This window comes from Platalea leucorodia, assembly GCF_965183815.1.
Source record: "Platalea leucorodia genome assembly, chromosome: 3".
In the NCBI taxonomy this organism is placed as follows: Eukaryota; Metazoa; Chordata; class Aves; order Pelecaniformes; family Threskiornithidae; genus Platalea; species Platalea leucorodia.
The window spans coordinates 109,731,772-109,750,064 of NC_138825.1; the positions used below are offsets into that span (position 1 = coordinate 109,731,772).

The window sequence follows — 18,293 nt, forward strand, 5'->3', positions numbered from 1 at the left end:
TTTCTGTTAAGACAGGGTTGGAAGAGTCAGTGGAGTTAGGGATAGTTAATTTTTTTCTCCTGTTCCGTGACTGTGAAGGGACTAGAGGACACTGACTACTGTAGATGCATAAAGCAATAAGGAAAAGCAGTAGGATTCCAGTACTTAAATGTGCTGGAATGTACTGGCAATCAACAAAGTAGGGAAAGAGGCACAAATCAAGACACTTTCCTGCTGTTGTGTATTTTGACCGTCGTAGAGAAGAGTTAGGCAACCACTGCATACCAGTCCTTGTAGCAATCATCTGTCTTGTGCAAAAGGGTCTCGCTGCATAACAAAGTCAGTTCCTGAGTTTTCACAAGCACAACTTCCACTTTTTCTACTTTTTTGAATGCAACTTACAGAAATAATTACAGCAGTACTTGAGAAATTTTCTTGCCCCTTAGACTCAGGCATTACAAAGGGGCCTCTAATTTTATCTCTGATCAGTTTTTGATTCTCCTGTTAGTATATTGGTCCCAACAGGGATCAATAGCTCTCTCTGTGTTTGCTTTCATCTCTGTATCACTGAATCTTCTCCCCCTGTCCCCAATAGCTAGAAATTGAGCTTCTTTCTTTAATTCTGGCTTGCTTTCTGCATGTCTCAATCCAGTTTCACTTTCCTATAAAATTTGCAGGTTGCTTTGAAACCATCCTTCAGGATAAGAACTGCCAGAACTGAAGCTGCCAAAGAGCTCTGCATCTCAGAGGGGATCTGTCAGCTTCATCCCTTTACTTTACCACCGTGGTAAAAGGCTGATTTACAGCTTGCCTTGTTAATCAGTAGTCCTTCTAATGTCCCTGAGGTGCTGGTTCCCATTTCTGTAAGGACTAGAGCCCAAGGCTGAGGAAGAAGCAGGCTGGTTGCTGGTCTGTCACAGGCACAAGCAAAGTAGTTTTCTCAGGGGCTGTGGAAGGAACTTCTCCAGGAACTTGGAGCCCTCTCAAACCTCACCGCTTGCTGTGTTCCAAGCACAACACCCACTTTTCAACCACGCTTTCTTTAACCAAAACATAAAGCCAATCTCCCCAGAAGAAAACATTTCATTTTGAGTATTAGTAGAGAAGGCAGGAGAGTACAAACTGCCTGTGACACAGGATAATTATATTGCCTTCTGCACTACATACCACTTTGCCTGCTTTTTTCCATCTGCTAAGTCTCTGACCACTGCTGGCTTTGCAGGAACCCAGGCCTCCTGGTTATTTCAGGTCACTAGCAGGTATTGGTGCATCCTCCTCAACCCAGCTCAGTTGATTTAAACCTATGGTTAGACGTGAAGTCCAGTTTGTCACTCAGTATTGAAGTGTTGTGCCCAAGTGTAAGAGCCTGTATTGCTGACCAGTGCCTAGGGGAAGATGTCTCTGCCCAGCAGCCTGAATTCTCACTCTAATGCTATTTTTCTGTGACCATAATTGGTTCCTTTTATATTGCTTTGTGATTATTTTTTTCTACTGATTTTTTTTATCTTTATCAGGCATTTTTACAGATGGTTAGTTACTTTTATTGATTTGCTAACAACCACATAGTCAGAAGCCCCATGTGGTCAGCTTATGCTTTATATGTTTTTAAATCTTGTATTTGGATGTTTCCTGGTTTGCATGTCCTCATTTTCACTGTCTTCTGTAGATCTTCATTAGTGAGGTTTGGGTTTTTCGTTCTCTTAAAGTATGGATGGACTACAAATGTGCCAGTAGTTACTGACCTAGTTGCTTTGTCAGTGATATTCCCAAACTCCCCATTAACTCAACTGTGTGACTTCAGAGGCTTAAAGTTTATGTATCATTGCCTTGGCTTACAGCTGGTGCAGTAGGTCTGGTGCAAAATCCTCCCTATTCTCCATTTAGAACAGAGTTCGGTACGGATGAAAGAAACCCTGAATTTCCCATCTTCTGTTGCCTTGTGGGGTCTTCCTACACTGCTCTGGCCCTTCCCACCTAAATGAGATCTGGAGCCCACCAAGCACTTTCGTTCAAGCTGCAACGCTCTTGCTACCATTTGTGCTGACCGGTGTAAAGAAGATGCACTGCCCTTGTGTCTCCAATTTTTAAACAAACGGCTGGTTCCAACTCTTTTGGAGAAGCAGCAGCCAGCTACTGTGCTCCTCCCTCTTGTTTGTTTTTAAAGTAGCACTGCTTTGCCCTTGAATCTATTTAATTGGTTTCCTGCTGGAAAGAAACTAAAGGTCTGCCTTTGCCAGTTAACTAGGGCAAAATACTGTATTAGTAGACAATGTAGGTTAACCAAGGATTTCAGAAAAGAATGCGGGATACCTTTGATGGTTAAACACTTGTTCTTTGACGAGGGGGGGTGTGTGTGTGTGTGTGTCTCTTCGTTAAATATTGAATAGGAATTCAAAGACATTCCAGGGGTTAGTTCCTTCCCTCTGAAAGTTTTCTTCCTGTCTAGTTTTAATATTGACAAACTAATCCTAAAAGCATGTAGAGTTTTTAACTCCTAGCCAAGCACTTATTGTCCTTTGACTAAAAAAAAAAAAAAAAAAATCTAGAGGATGACTTCAGGCCTGTGACACAGCTTACTCATGTAATAGGCTATCTTTAGGAACATTAATAGCCATATTTTAAATGAAATTTCTATTATTGGCCTCCTAGATTGCTAGGTGCAATAAAGTCAACCAAGAGAGAGCAATCAGATTGAGTTTGTTACTAGGAATATCTTAAAAACAAACCACAAAAGCTAATTTTAAGCAGTGGGTTGCAATCCATGTTTTTTAGTTTAGAACCTCTGGAGCAATTCCTTTCCAAATGTCTCTATTTTAAACTGGTATGTCAGACCACTGTGGCTGATCTTTCACGGTCTACTTAACATAAAACACTATAGTGACCATTAAAGTAAATATGAAAAAGTAACAATTACAGAACTTACCAAAAAAGATTCATTTCCTAGTACAGTGGATTCCCTTTAAATAGTGGGGTATGTCTCAAGAGCTGGGGGGTGTGGGTGTGGGGTGTGTGTACCATGTTACTTGGCTGGGACCATAATGAACGACCTCATCTGTGATCTTCCCAGAAGCTGAAAAGAGGGCAGGCTTCTGTGGTTTATGCCTTGTTTGGTTTGGGAAAGCACGAGTTGAACTTGGAAAGATTCCTACTATCTAAAATGTTCAACACGTGGCCTCTGGAAAGTGTAGAGTATCTTTAACTACCATTTTTAATTCAGCCTTTTTAGTAACTTTTCCAGTAGAATTTTGTCTTACTAAGGCTTTTCTGCTTTATTTTTTAACACTGAAATAATGTTCAATGGTTGACGTGATTGCTTCTGCTTTTTTAGGCTGCATACAGAAGGGAGGAAGCTACAGGAGTCAGAACTGCTCAAATACCGTTGCAAAGATACTTCCTGACACCCAAGTGGGTCTGGAGAAAATGGTTGTCCACTAACTTCAGCTACTCATCCACTTCTAAGGCACAGAACATAGTACCAAGGGTATTAATATTAGCTGAATTGTTTTATAACTTTGCTTTGATGTTAACTTCTGAAACGTGGTCCACTGCAGCATGCACTCTTGCAAACATAAAAGAAAAAGTAAAATCTCTTTCCCACAGAGGAGTTTGCACTCTGAGGGTGATACTGACCGTATTCTGGGTGTGGTATTCAGTATGAAGTGAGACCTGACTTAGTGTTTAAGGTAGTTCGTTTGATTCCTGTTAATAAACTGGCTGTGACAGTGCAGAGCAACCATCTGAGTATCTGTCAAGTTTCTGAAAAGATTTTTTCAGACATAACTGGTCTCCAAGGTGAGAGGCTTGAAGTAGATGTTTTGGATAGGTAGAAGCATATCTTTAAAGAGCTGTTAGCAGTTTCCTGGGTATTGCTTTTGTGGGACAAACTTTAGTCACCTTTAATGGACTGATCACTTGGACTTGTGGAAGGAGCTCATTTTATGAAGTGGCTTAGGGAATATATTGTGTATATCAGTGCTTTAAATAACTGTTGCTGCTTTATTTTACTTCCTAAAGATGGAAACAAGATAACTTAATTCTGGTAATGTTAACTTCCTTTAAAAAAACATCAAGACTCACTGAAGAAAGCTCTGTTTGACTGTTTTGTTTTTAAAGCTGCTCTTTACAAACCCCTAGAATGATAAGTGCAAACTTAGGCTGCCTTAGAAATGTTTGCCTCCTTGCCAGAATAAGCCTATGCAAATTTTTCTCACTTCATGCTGCCTGCCAGATCTCTCTGCTGGGAAACTGTGAAGAATAAGTATGTTTTCTGTCCCTGTGCCCAGCATGTTCTTTGCTAGTAAGCAGGTCAGCACTGTGACCCACAAGAAGCATGCAGCAAGGGCTGTGTTTCAGTATCCTTCCTGCCTATGCTCACGAGCAGGTAGGAGTTACGGATTGAGCAGGGTGCAGGTGGCTTGCACAGAGGCAGAAACCAAAACTGTTCCTATGAATGTGCAGTGTGGGATATACCCAACATGCCAGTACCTGTTGCAATGTGTGTGTTGGGAAAGGGGTTAGGAGTGCTAAAAGGAAATGCCTGCTAACATTTTGCATTGCCTATCTTGTGAGTAGGCTGTCACTTTCACTACATATCAAATCTATAGCAAAGTCAAGTACTCTGATCACACTGAGTGTTTTTGCATTGCTTCATTGTTACCTGAGGTGTAACCTCTTTAGCAGGTTGAATTATGTGGGTATGTAGAAGGTGTAAGAGACTGACTTATATACCTTTGTTTTTCTCTTTCTAACAATGCGGTGACATGTAAGGCAACATGCTTTTTTATTTTTTTATTTTTATTTATTTTATTTTTTATTGCAGTACAAATCAACTATGCTGATATGTTAGAAAAGCTTTATTTAAAGTATTTTTCTGATGGCGTATTCTATTCTAGGTTGATATCTTCCTTTAATTTTCAACATCTGTTCTGTTTGGATAACTCAAAAGTCAAGTCTCTTCCCTAATACTAAAGGTTAAAAAAATCAAAAAGTCCTAATCAGCTCCATACGGTCCTTGCTAAATGAATTAATTGTCAGGGAAAGCCACTTACAAATGTAGAACTGCCAGTAGTTTGTTCTTAAGGTTTTGTTATAAATGAGGAAAGAAAAACTATAGTTCCAGCTCCAAAAGCATCTTAATTTACTATAGTTAATCAATGAGCAAGAGGAGAAAACTAAATGGAAACTAGCAGTAATAAACCAAGGCTCAACACCTATTGATTTTGTTTTTTTAAGAGCTGTGCTCAAGTGTACAAAGCGGTGTGTAATAGAAATAGCATTTCTCTGCATGTGTTCCCGAAAACAAAGGTCTGTTGCCATCTAGACAACTGTAGCGTGGGGAGCCCTGAAGGGAGTGTTTCTGCTATGGTGAACCTGTGCTCTTTCCTTTCTTACCCTTATGCTCTCTGCTGTCTCTGCACGCCTGAGCGCTTCAACCTTCGATTTTGGTCTTTCTGCCTTCACTGTTGCGGAGGCGTTGTGCATGGTCTCTGTCACATGCAGATGGGGTGCTACAGTGCTTCTGCTTTCTGTGGTAAACAGGTACAAGTGTTACACGGCAAATGTTAAATGTGTGGGGGGGGGGGAACACCAACAAAGCAGGAAGCATTACTATGCAACAGTAATATTAATGTGAAGGATTAAAGCTGGCGCTGATGTTGAGGCCAATACAGTATACCTCTGAAAATACTGCAAATGCTGATTCTTACTCTGCAGAGAGAGAAGGGAAGAAAAACAGGCACTCAGGCAGCTAATGCACTGCTCATCCACCCACTAGCCCATGTGATGTGGTGGGTACCAGCTGATGTGTCTGAGGCACGACTAAACTGTGTGAGCTGCTCAGTTATGCAGTATGTTTGAGGCAGAGGTTATCAGTAGTTTCTTATAAATCAGGTGATGTTCTAATCACTAGAATATCCTTTTTTTGGTGTGTGCAGTCTTAGTGGTTCACACTGACATAAGAACTTTCTCTTGATTGTGCTTGTTGAAGGTATTCAAAGGCCTGTGCTAAATGACTTGACTGGACCATCAATAAGAAGGTAGGAAGATACCAGACCAAATTAAACATCTGCCCCTAATCAGAGTGTTATTACGTATCAAGAATCTGTCTGTAAGTTCCCTAGCCCATGTGAGTGACAGGTCTGTGCTCAGGCATGTGCTGGTTGAATGTCACATCGGGACATGACTTGGAGAAATGTAGTTGAAACACGTAATTCTGTTATGTCTGAAAGGAAACTTGGGAACAAAAACTTTATTCACCAGGCTAGCATGGCTGAGATATTAATACAGGCCATAATATAATTAAATTTGTAGCACTGCTTAAAAAAGGCAAACTGCTTCTCTCACAGAGAGAAGAGGAAAACTTGTCCCAAGCCAGTTTCCTAATAGAACACCCTGACCTCTCCTGTTTGGCTGACCTGGGCTGCCTTGCTTTGGATACTGTGCAGTGGAGGTGAGACTGAAGAACTGGATTGTGATGCAGATGTGGTGGGAAGAGGGCAGGCTGCTTCAAGCAGGGGGAGATTAGAGCAACAGTATTATGTAGAGGAAAGGAGATAAAAAGACAACAAAAATAAAACTTCTAGGAGGATGCAGGGAAATGATCAACTGAATTTGAACAGTGTGCAGAGAGAGATTTGAATCCAGAGTCATCAAGTTTGTCAGGCCAGAAGTTTGTTGTAAAATGTCCTAGCTGATAGGTGTAGTTTTTATCATGTGGAGCATCAGATGGTATGAAGGGTTAACTGTTTGAGAGATACAGGAATTCTCAAATCTTTCCTCTGTTACCCATTTTTAAGTTTGGTACCACTACTAAGAGACGCAGTGAATAGCTAGTACTGTTGATCAGGCTAGATCCTGTTTGTAGGATGTACTGAGCAGGCTGTATCAGAGTTTTCTCTCTCTCAAACACTGAAGCGGGGGTGGGGGGTGGGGGGGGTGGTGTGTGTGGAATCTTCCTGATCCATAATTCAGCCCATTGCACAGCCCAAGCCATTGGATTTATTGTGAGGAGATGGAATTCTTCCAGAAAGATGTGGTGGGTTTTTTCTGTTTGAGTGTTTTTTCCCTTTGGCTGAGGTGCCTGGTACTAGACGCACAATCTCTCTCTGAAGGCCTTCAAAATCACTTCCCTTTGTCTCACTGAGTAGGTAATGTAGGCAGTTATCTTTGAAAATCTGCTTCTTTAGGCACTAACAATAGGGTGACAATCTTAGGTAGCCTGAATGCCATCCTAGGTTTCTCCTTATGCTTAGTCTGGTGTGTCACACTGACATGGTGAGTGAGTTTGTATACCATGACATCTAATTAAAATACACTGTACTTTTTTGTCCTCTGAAGACTAGAGGGGCAGTTCTGGGTCATAGCTGATGCACAGTGCAATATGGTATGATGGAAGCTGTTACTTCTACAGTGAAGCTGTTCAACTTCTAGCTAGAGTTGCTGTTTTTAGGCATGGTTTTGGAAAAAGTAAAAGTAATTTTCCGGATGGCTGTAATTACTGCACAAAAAACTTCTATGAAGTTTTGCTCTTTCTACGAAGGCTTTTTCTCCGTTCTTGTACTTTGGCAATATTTTTTTTTCCTAGTCCTGTTGACTATATGTGCTCTGTTGGTCCTTCTCTCTTAATATTGTTAGTGAAAGATAACTCGTCAGAACAAGGGAGAACTTCATGCTAATCTCTGAGGGGCAGATCTGAGGCATGAAACTGGGAACTCGCTGTCCACACTGGGAACTATGAAAAATGCTGCCTCTTACAGCTATCTGCTTGGAATTTTGTAGTTGTTGTTGAGTCACAGGAATAAAGAGAGCTGTGGGTAAGTTAACAGCATTCAGAGTGGGGTGAAGTTTGGTTTTCAGCTATTAGCACATCTGCTTTGCGGTTCAAGCGTAGCGTATGAAGGGATGGTACTTGTTTATATGTTGTCTTACAGATATGATGTGAGCTGTTGTTAAAACCTGAGCTCCACTGTTAGTATACGAGTGTAAGATGGCAAGAGGGTTTGCGGTGGGCTTTTTCAATCCCATGTGCTTTGTTCCTTCATCTGAGACTTGTCAAGTGCTATGGAAGTACAGGACTGGGTAGTGCACCAAGCATGCATTTTACTATAGTTGCAAGGAAAAAGACAATTTTGACTGGTGGAAATGAGAGAATTGCTCAGTTGGTCTCTCCAAGTGTTTCAGTCAGAACTAGGGCTCCATTCCCCTTGTTCATATTTGCGTTTTGTCAGTAATTTTGCACAGCTTTAAATGTGGTTTCTAGCTCTAAGCTTCCAAGGCTTTTGTCTTCCCTTCCCCCACAATAAGGAAAAAACCCACATATCTCAAGCTTGGTGTTACTTGGGTTTTGTGTAAACATAGCTCTTACTTTTCTGAGAGAGTCAACTGTGGAAAAGGAAAAACCTTGTGGTATGTTAAAGTCTCAGACTGCTCCTTACCGATCTATTGCTAGTGTGGAGACAGCTGGGAGTGTATTAATTCATCAGTTCCTTGTAAGCAGAGAGCAGGGAAAGAATAGGAGGAAGCAGGGAAAGGGGGTGGAGGGGGAATGAGTTGGGGAAGAGAAAAATAAAAACATGGGAAAATGTTAGGGATGGGAGAAAAGGCATAGCAAAGCAGTTGTTTTTGACTGGGTAGTTTACAAGTTTCTGGAAAATAATCAAATAAGATGTTACCCTAGAGAGCAGTGGAATTGTCTGTGCCCTTGTTATTACTGTTGCCTTCACAAGCTAGACAATAATTTAGCCATGAGTGACTTCTCACTGCTAGATAGTGTTTGGGGGTTGTTGCAGCTGTAAGTTGCATGCTTGAGTTACAACTGGCTTTGGTTAAGACCAGTCTGTTTTAGGTTGGCTTCATCCTGCCTCACTTCAAGACCTCCTACAGATGTTGTCTAATCAATTCACCCTGGTCTCTGTTCATTGTGGGAGAGTTAGGACCATCAAGAGGGCAAGGCATATGGGTGGAAATTTAAGCTATTTTAAATGAAGGTCCTTAACTGGGTTACCTGTAGCCAGTAGCAGAGCTGTAGTTGGTATGGCCCACAGAACTGCCAAAATAGTCAGCACACCCTAAAGTAGACACCTACAGACTCTTAAAACAGGCAAATCAGATGGGCAGGCTCGATCTCTCCAGACCAAAATGTGTTGCATTCATGCCAGTTTTGGATCCAGGTGATTCACCTGTGCTACAGTGTCTAGATCTCCAGTGCAATGGAGGATGGAATTTTCCTGCTCAGCATGGAGGAGGATGCTTTTAAAATGTGTAGCATCTTGGCCTAGCTGTTCCAAATTATCTTGAGGCCTTGTCTCTCTGGCTACTGAGAATGCCCTGAGGTGTGCTAGAGGTCTGGGACTCCACTGCTGGGAAATGGGATGGTGCAAGGACTTCCCAGGTCTCACTTGAGCTGCTGTGCTGCTCCAGGACTCATATAATCTCTTGGATAGCAAACATCAATTAGACATGGAATTCTGAGAAATGTTATTTAATATTACTACTTCTCTGTCCTCTTATTCATGTCATCTTTTGGGGATATTGAATGTTTGGGGCATAATGTAGTGGAATTCCACTTCAGTTGTAGTGGAATTCCACTTCAGTTGTTGTTGTGCTCTGTACAACAAAATACACATCTATTGGGAACAGCCAGGAAGATCTTTTTCCCCTATTTTCTCCTCATTCCTCCCCAGCTTTCCTGTGTTCTCTGTCTTCTTCCTCACCCCTTTTTTCTTTTTATTAAATTACAGGGGTTTTTTTCTCCATACCTTTGAATCTTCCAGTTCTTTCCCTTCTGTCTGTACAACAATTTCTTTCACATGGAGTAAAATGATTTTTCTTTTTTCTTTGAAATATTTTCACCCCTGCCTCTAGGGTCTGAATAACAGCCACACCCAGTTTATTTCAGGTTGCTGCTGTTTGGCAGTGCTTTGAGAAGCCACAGTAGCACCAGAGCTGGTGACAAACACAGGAAAGTGCAATGTTGGAAGAATCTTTGGCTCTATCAGATTATTCAGTGGCTGTATTTTTTGGGATACATGAAATGAGGATCTAATGGGTTGATGACTCCTAAAGCAAGCAAATGAGATGGGCAGGCTCATTCCCTCCAGACCAAAATGTGTTGCATTCATGCTGGCTAGCTTCAGATCTAGGTGATATGCCTGTGCTGCAGTGTCTAGGCTTTTGTAGGCCCTCTGAGGTACCTCTGCATGGACAGAAGACAAGCTTGTGGCATGTTTATTTGTAGAATTCTTTAGAAGCTGGAGCTTTAAAAATCTGTCTTTTTTTTTTCTGTTTGTTTCCATAATATGTTTTGCTCTTTACCCACCTGTGCATTTGATAGGGAACATCGTCATATACATCCATAGATCTAGCAGCTGTCTTTTCTAATATTTAAAATCTTTCATGATCTGTGATGTAATCAAACTAAGCTGTGTAAATTTTTTTTGCCTTATGATATTCCAATTTCTCAGGAAAACAAACAAGAAAAATTGTTAGCCGGGTGTCTAGCAAAGAAAACTTTTTTAACTTCCTCTAACTCAGTGACTTGTCCCAGACGCAGTCCAGTAGATTTTTTTTTTGCACTCTTAATGCTATTGTTCAGGTACCTTTTAGTGAGAAACCAGCTGTTCTTTCTATTTTTTCTTTTTTCTTGGGCATTGAGATGTTTGAATGTAATCTTCATACATGTATGTATTTTTATATTATATATACATGTGCATATAATTAGCTATTTATATATATTTAAAATACGTGTTGTATTAGTCAGGAAGATAAAGCAAAGAAGCATAGTGGCTATTTGTGGGGTGGACCGAAGTCCCTGGAATGATTCGGTTTCAACTCAAGAAAGAGCCGGTTTCCCACATGCTATATTGGCCAGGAGACTGAAGTTGCTAACAGTGCTCTAAACCTTTACATGGTCTTTTATCTCCTCTGGCCTCAGGCCCTGGAATAGCTTGAAGATAAGAACAGAGATGGTGAGCTTGGAGTTGATGGTTAGCCAGTGTAAGGACTTACAGGCCAGGTCTGAAGAGTTCACGACAGACTATGTGTTGACATGACTTTCTGCAGTATTCTGTACAAGCTGAGGTTTGTTATGTGTTGAAAAGAGTTATGCCTGAAAACAGCAGCCTATTATACTGCTGGAAAACAGAACATGGCTTTACTGGTTGGGGTTGTCTGGAATTCAAAGGACGACTGATGCCTGCTGGACTTGCGCAGTTGATTGTGGATCAAATTTATGAGTGAGCCTTAAGAGTTAGGTAGGCATTTGGCAGGATTTAAGAACCTAAAGAAGGAAGGCACCAAGCCTCTGTAAGGTAGTTATCTCTAAACATCAATGTGAATCCAGTCTTCTGTGTGTTAGTTTGCCTGACATCTAGCAGAGAGAATTATCCTACTTTATCACCAAAGCAGTTCTGTGAGGATGAAGACTCTGAGACAGACAGTTAATGCAGTGATAGACACCAGTAACTAACTGGGGTTGGTAAGTGGGAGACACTAAGTCTGCCTGCCCACTTTTATAACCATAAAAAATCTACCCAGTGGGTGAATTTATTCATTGATTTGTTTTATAGAGGGACTTTTAAATGACCTTATCAGTCTATGGTACAGTTACATAATGACAACTGGCAACACCAACAAAAAATACTTGCTAATTGGTCAATTCTGTCATATAGGTTTCTTTATATTGCTGGGGAAATACAAATTCTACTGAGGATCCATGGAAAAGCCTAGGAACAGGGAAAATGGTGTCAAGCTCAAACTCTGACAAAGGGGTAACAAACAATCCAAGTTGCAGGACTGCCACTGAATGCTCTCAGCCACCAGTCTTGATCATGTAAGCTAGTCCCTGCTGACTTGGGGGTCTTGGAGACAGCTATCGAATCGCGTGCAGTGAGCTACAGCTGTGGCTACACAGGAAAGCTCAGAATTGTTTAGGTCACAGAGTCAAAATATTCACTTAATAGATGTAGCAGGCAGGGCTAGTTCCAGAGTGTAGTGTAATAGGCTTTCTGCAGATGACTCCGCTTCAGGAATGTGCACTCTTTCTCAACATAAGTAAAATACCTGGAGAAATTTTATAGACTTATATTTTTATACATTTCTAAATATCAATTGTATAAATCTAATATATAAATATACTTTATATATAAAAATATAAAACTGTACTATGGCAGATATGTTTGACTTCATTTAGGAAGAAGTGTAGCCTGGATTATATAAATATATATATATTTATTTATAAAAAAATATAAAACCCTGTACTATAGCAGATGTGTTTGTCAAAATAACTCTAATTAAAATAATCCAGGCTACTAGATGTAGTCAAAGAGCGACAACAGGAATGGGAACCAATTTTAAATCCCATTTAAATCCCTTTCTTTGGCTTCTAAAAGAGCTGTTTTCCATCATGTTAGTAAATTTAGATTAATGTAACTCCTTAAGGCAGATGACTTGTACATGATTAACTAGTTGTCTGGTAGGAGAGGGGACTGAAGCCCTTATTTAGAAATTAAACCCATCCCTGATCTAAAGCTGAAATTTAGATTCTGTTGAAAGCTCTATTTTTGGTCTTGCTTGGTGAAAAAGACCCACCAGTTAGTGTGCTGTGTATGACTATTTTATTCAACCGTATTTTCTAGTCACATTTTTCTTACATAGCCAGTCATATATATCCATGAAGTGTTAACTTGATGCGATTAGTTTGACTGTACTGTGCCGTGAAATACTTGACTACAGTGCAATGAGAAAAACCGTACTGTTTTATAATTTCTTGAATGACTTGCATGGAAGAAAGTTGCATTATTTCCTGATTTCACAGTTTTTCACAGATGTTTTCACATTATTTCTGTTTCACTGTTTTCTGCAACTTCTTGAAGCCTGGAAAGAAAGAATTGTTCTATTCTTGACTTAACAGAGATCAAGTCAGCCATTTGTTCTCACTTGAAAATGTAGTCTGTGTAGGTGGACCAAAAAACTAAGGGATTACTGTTCATAAATCCAGTTTGTATTCACTTAATTCATTAATTGTTGTGCAGAAATAATGGAAGATTCCTTTCCCCCTCCATAGCCGTCTCCCAGAATGCGTAACAGTCACGTTTTAAATATATTAACATCTTGTTACAGCAACAAGACTTCAGTCACTTCTGTGTCTTTATGCAGTGGTTCCTTTTTTCTGTGGACATGCACATGGTTGCAGAACTAAATAGTCAGTAGTTAGGTTGTTGATTATTTATGAAAAGACAGCTCTGAACAAATTATTACTAAAGCTGTTTCCTATGCTTCCTACTCCCAGGTTGCTTTGGGATGCTGTCCTAGAAAATGATGGGCTGCAGGACCATATTTCTTACAAATTCAGTATTACCAGATATGGACCACAGTCTGCAAAAATATGTAAATGAGACTGACCTTGACTGCAGTAGAATTTGGAGTCTGAACTGACAACGAACTTCTCCTCTGGTTTTCTGTTATTAGGGCCTGTGAAATATTGATGTTTGTACTGAGTTTGGTAATCAACACTAAATCTCTAATGAACTAAAAATTTATTGGTCTAAAATCTGTTCAGTAGGTGGATTGGACTGTAGTTCTGTACCTTTACTAGCTGTATTTCCTGGGGCCTCCTGGCAGATAGCCAAACCATGAGGCAAAATTTTCTGCTGGCTGGTGCTGTAACCAGTGGCCTTCATCATGAGGGCATACCAGTACGTATTTTTCTATGTTTTGTTCCTCTAGAGGTCCTTTCAGTTGCCTTCTCTTTCTTCTTGCTGTTACTTTTACATTCTTCCTGAAGCATTGCATGTCACTAGAAGGCACGAGAATACAATCTGAAGCCATAAGAGACCACAGCTATGGAACCCTAGGAGTCTTAATCTGATTTTGACAGAAGGTAGCTTTTTCTCTGCTGTTATCTTGCGAGTTTGTGTTTTTCGTTTGTTTTTTTAAAGGGTTTCTTAAGCATCATAGATGCTTAAGTGCATAGATGCTAAATAATAAGCAAGAAGCTTATTATTTAGTTGCAACAGTGTGCCAGATGATCATGAAGCAGGATCTAGTCTGTGCTTTGGAAAGCTTCATTCCTGTGTTCCTTTACAGGGATACCCAGCAGATGTTCCACTGGGGTGTGGTAGCTTTCTGTATGTGTTTTCCAAGGCTAGGTGGCAGATTTCTTGATCCTTGCTTTAATGCCACCAGCGACAACAGATGCTTATTCCCATGCATGTGAATGTAATATTTCATTTTCTATGATTCCATGATTATTAAAACTAAAGACTATTTTAGCATAGATTTAGTGTGTAATTGAGGTTATAATGCATATAATGCTGCAGTAGACTGAAGTGAAAGGTGTAAAGTGATACAATGCTATCTTGTACTATTTGTTACTCTATTTGAAAAAGTGACGTACAAAAAATAAATATAAGACTAATTTGGTGACTTGGAACTTGTTTTCTTTGGCAGTGTGAGATGGAAGCCTTTAGGAGTCAACGAAGCATTTTTTTAATGCACCCCTATGAATAGAGGCAATCAGCCTCTGCTGCACGTATTACTGTCTCAGCAGAAGGTGTTTGGCAAGGAGAGCTGAGCAGAAGTGGCTCTGCTGCCACTTGAAGCTGCATTCAGGTTTTGTGTTCTGTTATCACCATGGCTGAGCTCGTCATGGATTACGTGCCAACTATACTGGGCAGCCAACTTCTGCTGGCCTGCTAGATGCCAGCTTGAAAATTTCACTTTAATTCACTTTTGCTTTGCAGGAGAAGACAAAGAGGAGAAATACTTCCTAGTGAAGTGTTACTGCAGTACAGTTGTGCTGCAAAAGTGGAATTACCACAGTGATACCAGTAAGCCTCTGTTGAAAGTCCTGGGGATCAGGGAACAAGTTTAAGCCTTTGAGCTGAAAGGTTGATATTGTCCCCTTTATCATCACTTACTGACCCACATTGAATAAATATAAACTTCTTTTTTTGTCTGGATTGAATTGCATCAATATATTTGGCAAGCTTTAAGTCTGAATTGTGTCAGATACTACAGCTTTGCCATAAAACTTGCTAGGATTTTGGTCTGCCTGACGTAAGCAAGTGCATCCTTAACTTAAATTTATCCCTCTTCATTGTTCATCTGCTAGTTTTATCTGCTTGCTGCCATAAGCAACAGATGTGCAATGAACTGGGCAGGACAAACAAAGGACACTCAAACTAATAGAAAACAGTTCAGGTGTGTTTGATCACTGCTTCTCAAATCCTTACTATCTGCAAATGTCAGATAAACCAAAGTTTGGAAGAAGAAAATTGTTTTTGCTGATATTTTGTGTTAAATGAAAAAGTGGTGGCAATTGACAGTAAAGAAGCAGTTTAATAATAGCCTTAAAACTTTTGGGTTTTCATTGATATCACCATGTCAGACTTTCACATTAAAGTCTCAGAAAAGACTGTACAGCACAAGTCTTATTTTTTTGATGTGGAGCCATTATTCATGTGCTGTTCTGCGAGACTATTTCATCTGTTTCTTTTGAAAGAGTGTGGAGTTTGCCTGTGGGCTTTTGGAGGAAGTGATCCAGAGCATCCGTGGAAATGGGGTCGTTTTAATCTTTCTTCTCTCCCCCTCTCCTCCCTGATGGTTGTAATAGAAATAAGTATTATTAGGCTCTACTCTTTTGGTGTCCTTTATGTACTTTTTAAATGGCATCTTCTAATGAGTTAGAATGAATGGAGGGCTAATGTAAAATCTTCACTTTGTTTCAGAGAATTTAGGAGACCTTAGTGGAGTCACATCCACAATGAATTGAATATGAAAGACTCAGACTTCACAAACACTTCTTTGAACTCTCCATGTGATTTGTTTGGGAGCAAAAAGTGTGTTTTGCTTGAACATCTGCCTAAACCTACTGTAATAAGCATAAAAGTCATTTGTTGCAGTTCTGAAGGTCTTGAAGTTCATAGAAATATATATAAAAACAATTGCTGCAAGTGCCAATGAGAAAAAAAAAAAAAAGCTGTAATCATTGTTGGAGTAGCGTAACTGCCTGTGTGGGGAAAGTAAAGAACCAGCTAATTTTGGGAAGGAGGGAGGTGAGATAATATGGACCTCCCAGCAGCCTCAGGATGTGAATTTCCCACACTTGGAAGTGACAAAACAATACTAGTAAATATGGTGTTAAGATTGGACATACTACATAAATTACCCTAGATGTTTGGGGGGAGTCTGTTTTTTTCTTCCCCCCCCCACCCCGTGTGTGTAACTTGTAAATTAGCTTTCCTCTTTGTGGGAATACATTTGTTATGTGTGATTTTCTTTCTGGTTAGCCATTTGACAACTCTCCATCTGGGCCCTGAAGCGTAGAATAAAGATGCTCTGCATGGTCCTATCCTATTGCTGTCTTGAGGGTGATATATAGGTATTATAGCCTCTTTTTATGGCTCACTTTGTGTTCTTATTTGCCCCAGTTGGTTGTTGCTACAACAAAGTTGTGCTCTTGGCACATAGCAAGGGTTAGGAGAAAAATGCAGGCTAAAACTCTGAGTGTACTCAGAATATTAATCGTTATTTCTAAAATTAACTTAGCAAACTGATTGATCTGTCATGCTCTTAGGAATAAAAATATCTGGCTCTGTAAGTCACAATATCATCAGGCTGGAAAAGGGGCATAATAGATGCTTGGTTCATGAAAGACCTTGTGAGTCTCACCTGGGTAGGTAGAGTTGTGGGAGTTAATGTATTTTAAGTGATGGGTAATCAATGTTGGTGAAAGAAAGCTTGTAACTAGTGGTGGAAATGGGAGAAATTGGGAATGATTTCTGCATGTATAATGTCAGACAAAAGTCTGTGACCTAAGGATATTTCCTGATTGCTCTCATATTTTGTTAGTGTATTATGTGTTTGTTTTTTTTTCCTTCTGCTTGCTATGTACATGTTCTGTCAGGCAGGGGATGTATAGCCTACTGCAAGTGCTGACACTGTCAAATTAGCCATTGCTGTTTATAGCTTTTTTCCTAAATAGCCAACAGGCAGCAGCTGACAATGAGATTTACAGTGGCAGAAATGTACCGAGTATCAATATAAGGAGATGATGGAGTATCGTTAATTTTGTGCTGTTTTTCAGACTGCTCTGCAATGACTACAGCAAGATATAGGCCTACCTGGGACTTGGTACTTGACCCATTAGTGTCCTGCAAGCTCTGCCTTGGTGAATATCCTGTGGAGCAGATGACAACAATAGCACAATGCCAATGCATCTTCTGTACCCTGGTGAGTTTACTTTTTTATTAGGTATAAAAAACAATACACAATTTTAACTGCAGAAATCATGTGTCTTTCTGCTGAGTGGGTTTCACCCAGAAGTATTGGTGCTGCAGTGGAAATAAATACTGTTGCTGTGTACTTGACACAAATGCTAGCAAGTAAACTTTTCTGTTTTCCTGTTTGGGGAGGAGAAAAAAAAAAGGTTTTTACTCAGCACTTCTGTATACTGCTGTATACAGTTACCTCCTTAGCAAGGTTATTCACATTTTCCCTTCTATCTATCAGTGGCTTGGATTTGGGTTTTCTTTGCTGGGTTTTGTTTGTTTGGGTTTTTTTAACTTTAGCCCCAAGTCTTTCTGGAACAGGGCCATGCACACACTTGTAACTAGAAAAGTACTTAATATATTATGGATTCTAATTTCACTCTATCATAATTACAATCACGTAACAGGTTTTCATTACCATATTGCACAAATGTGTGCCTAGAATAACAAGGATCTTGTCAGCTAAGTATAAAATACTATTTGGTATGTAGCAAAGATCATCATCACAGTAAATTTGTATTGCTAGTTTACAAACAGAAACAAAAGTAGTAGCAGTTTTCTATCTCTAATCTTTTGGAATGAAAACGTTAGATCCTTTAATTTTGCAATGGGTGCAGGTACACAAAAAAGACCTTGTAATGATGGTTCAGCAGTGGAAAAATTACAGTAACATCAGTAAGAATATAATTTTGGGGATAAATGCTTAGACTTTAACACCATGTCGTAAACTCTTGAGAAATAATAGGTTCAGACATGGAATCAAGTGATTTTTAATTCAAAAGTCTTTTTTGACAAAGTTTTGGGTTTTATTGGGGGGGGGGGGGGGGGAAGTTTCTTAATGTTGAAGAGGGAGGATTTTTTTAAGTAGTCTTTTATCTTTTATTTTTCTTCATGGAAATATTATCATTTTTTTAATTATAGAATTTTTTCTATAGGGAAGCTATAGGGAGTGCCAACAGAACAGACAGCTCCTTTTTGTTGCTTACTGAAAACACCAAAAAAAAGTCCAATGTAAACAGCTCAGTTTCTAATACATGTAATATTCTA

The 18,293-nt window shown here is 39.7% G+C and overlaps 1 protein-coding gene across 1 annotated transcript in view; it reads left to right on the forward strand.

The window, feature by feature from the left end:
• The window catches only part of RNF144A (ring finger protein 144A), a 67,004-nt gene that overhangs the window by 22,217 nt on the left and 26,494 nt on the right, over positions 1-18,293 (forward strand). The window contains exon 3 of the mRNA XM_082307710.1: positions 17,063-17,208. Coding sequence (XP_082163836.1) covers positions 17,074-17,208 — 135 coding nt within the window. The 5' untranslated portion in view covers positions 17,063-17,073. The remainder of the gene's footprint in view (positions 1-17,062; positions 17,209-18,293) is intronic.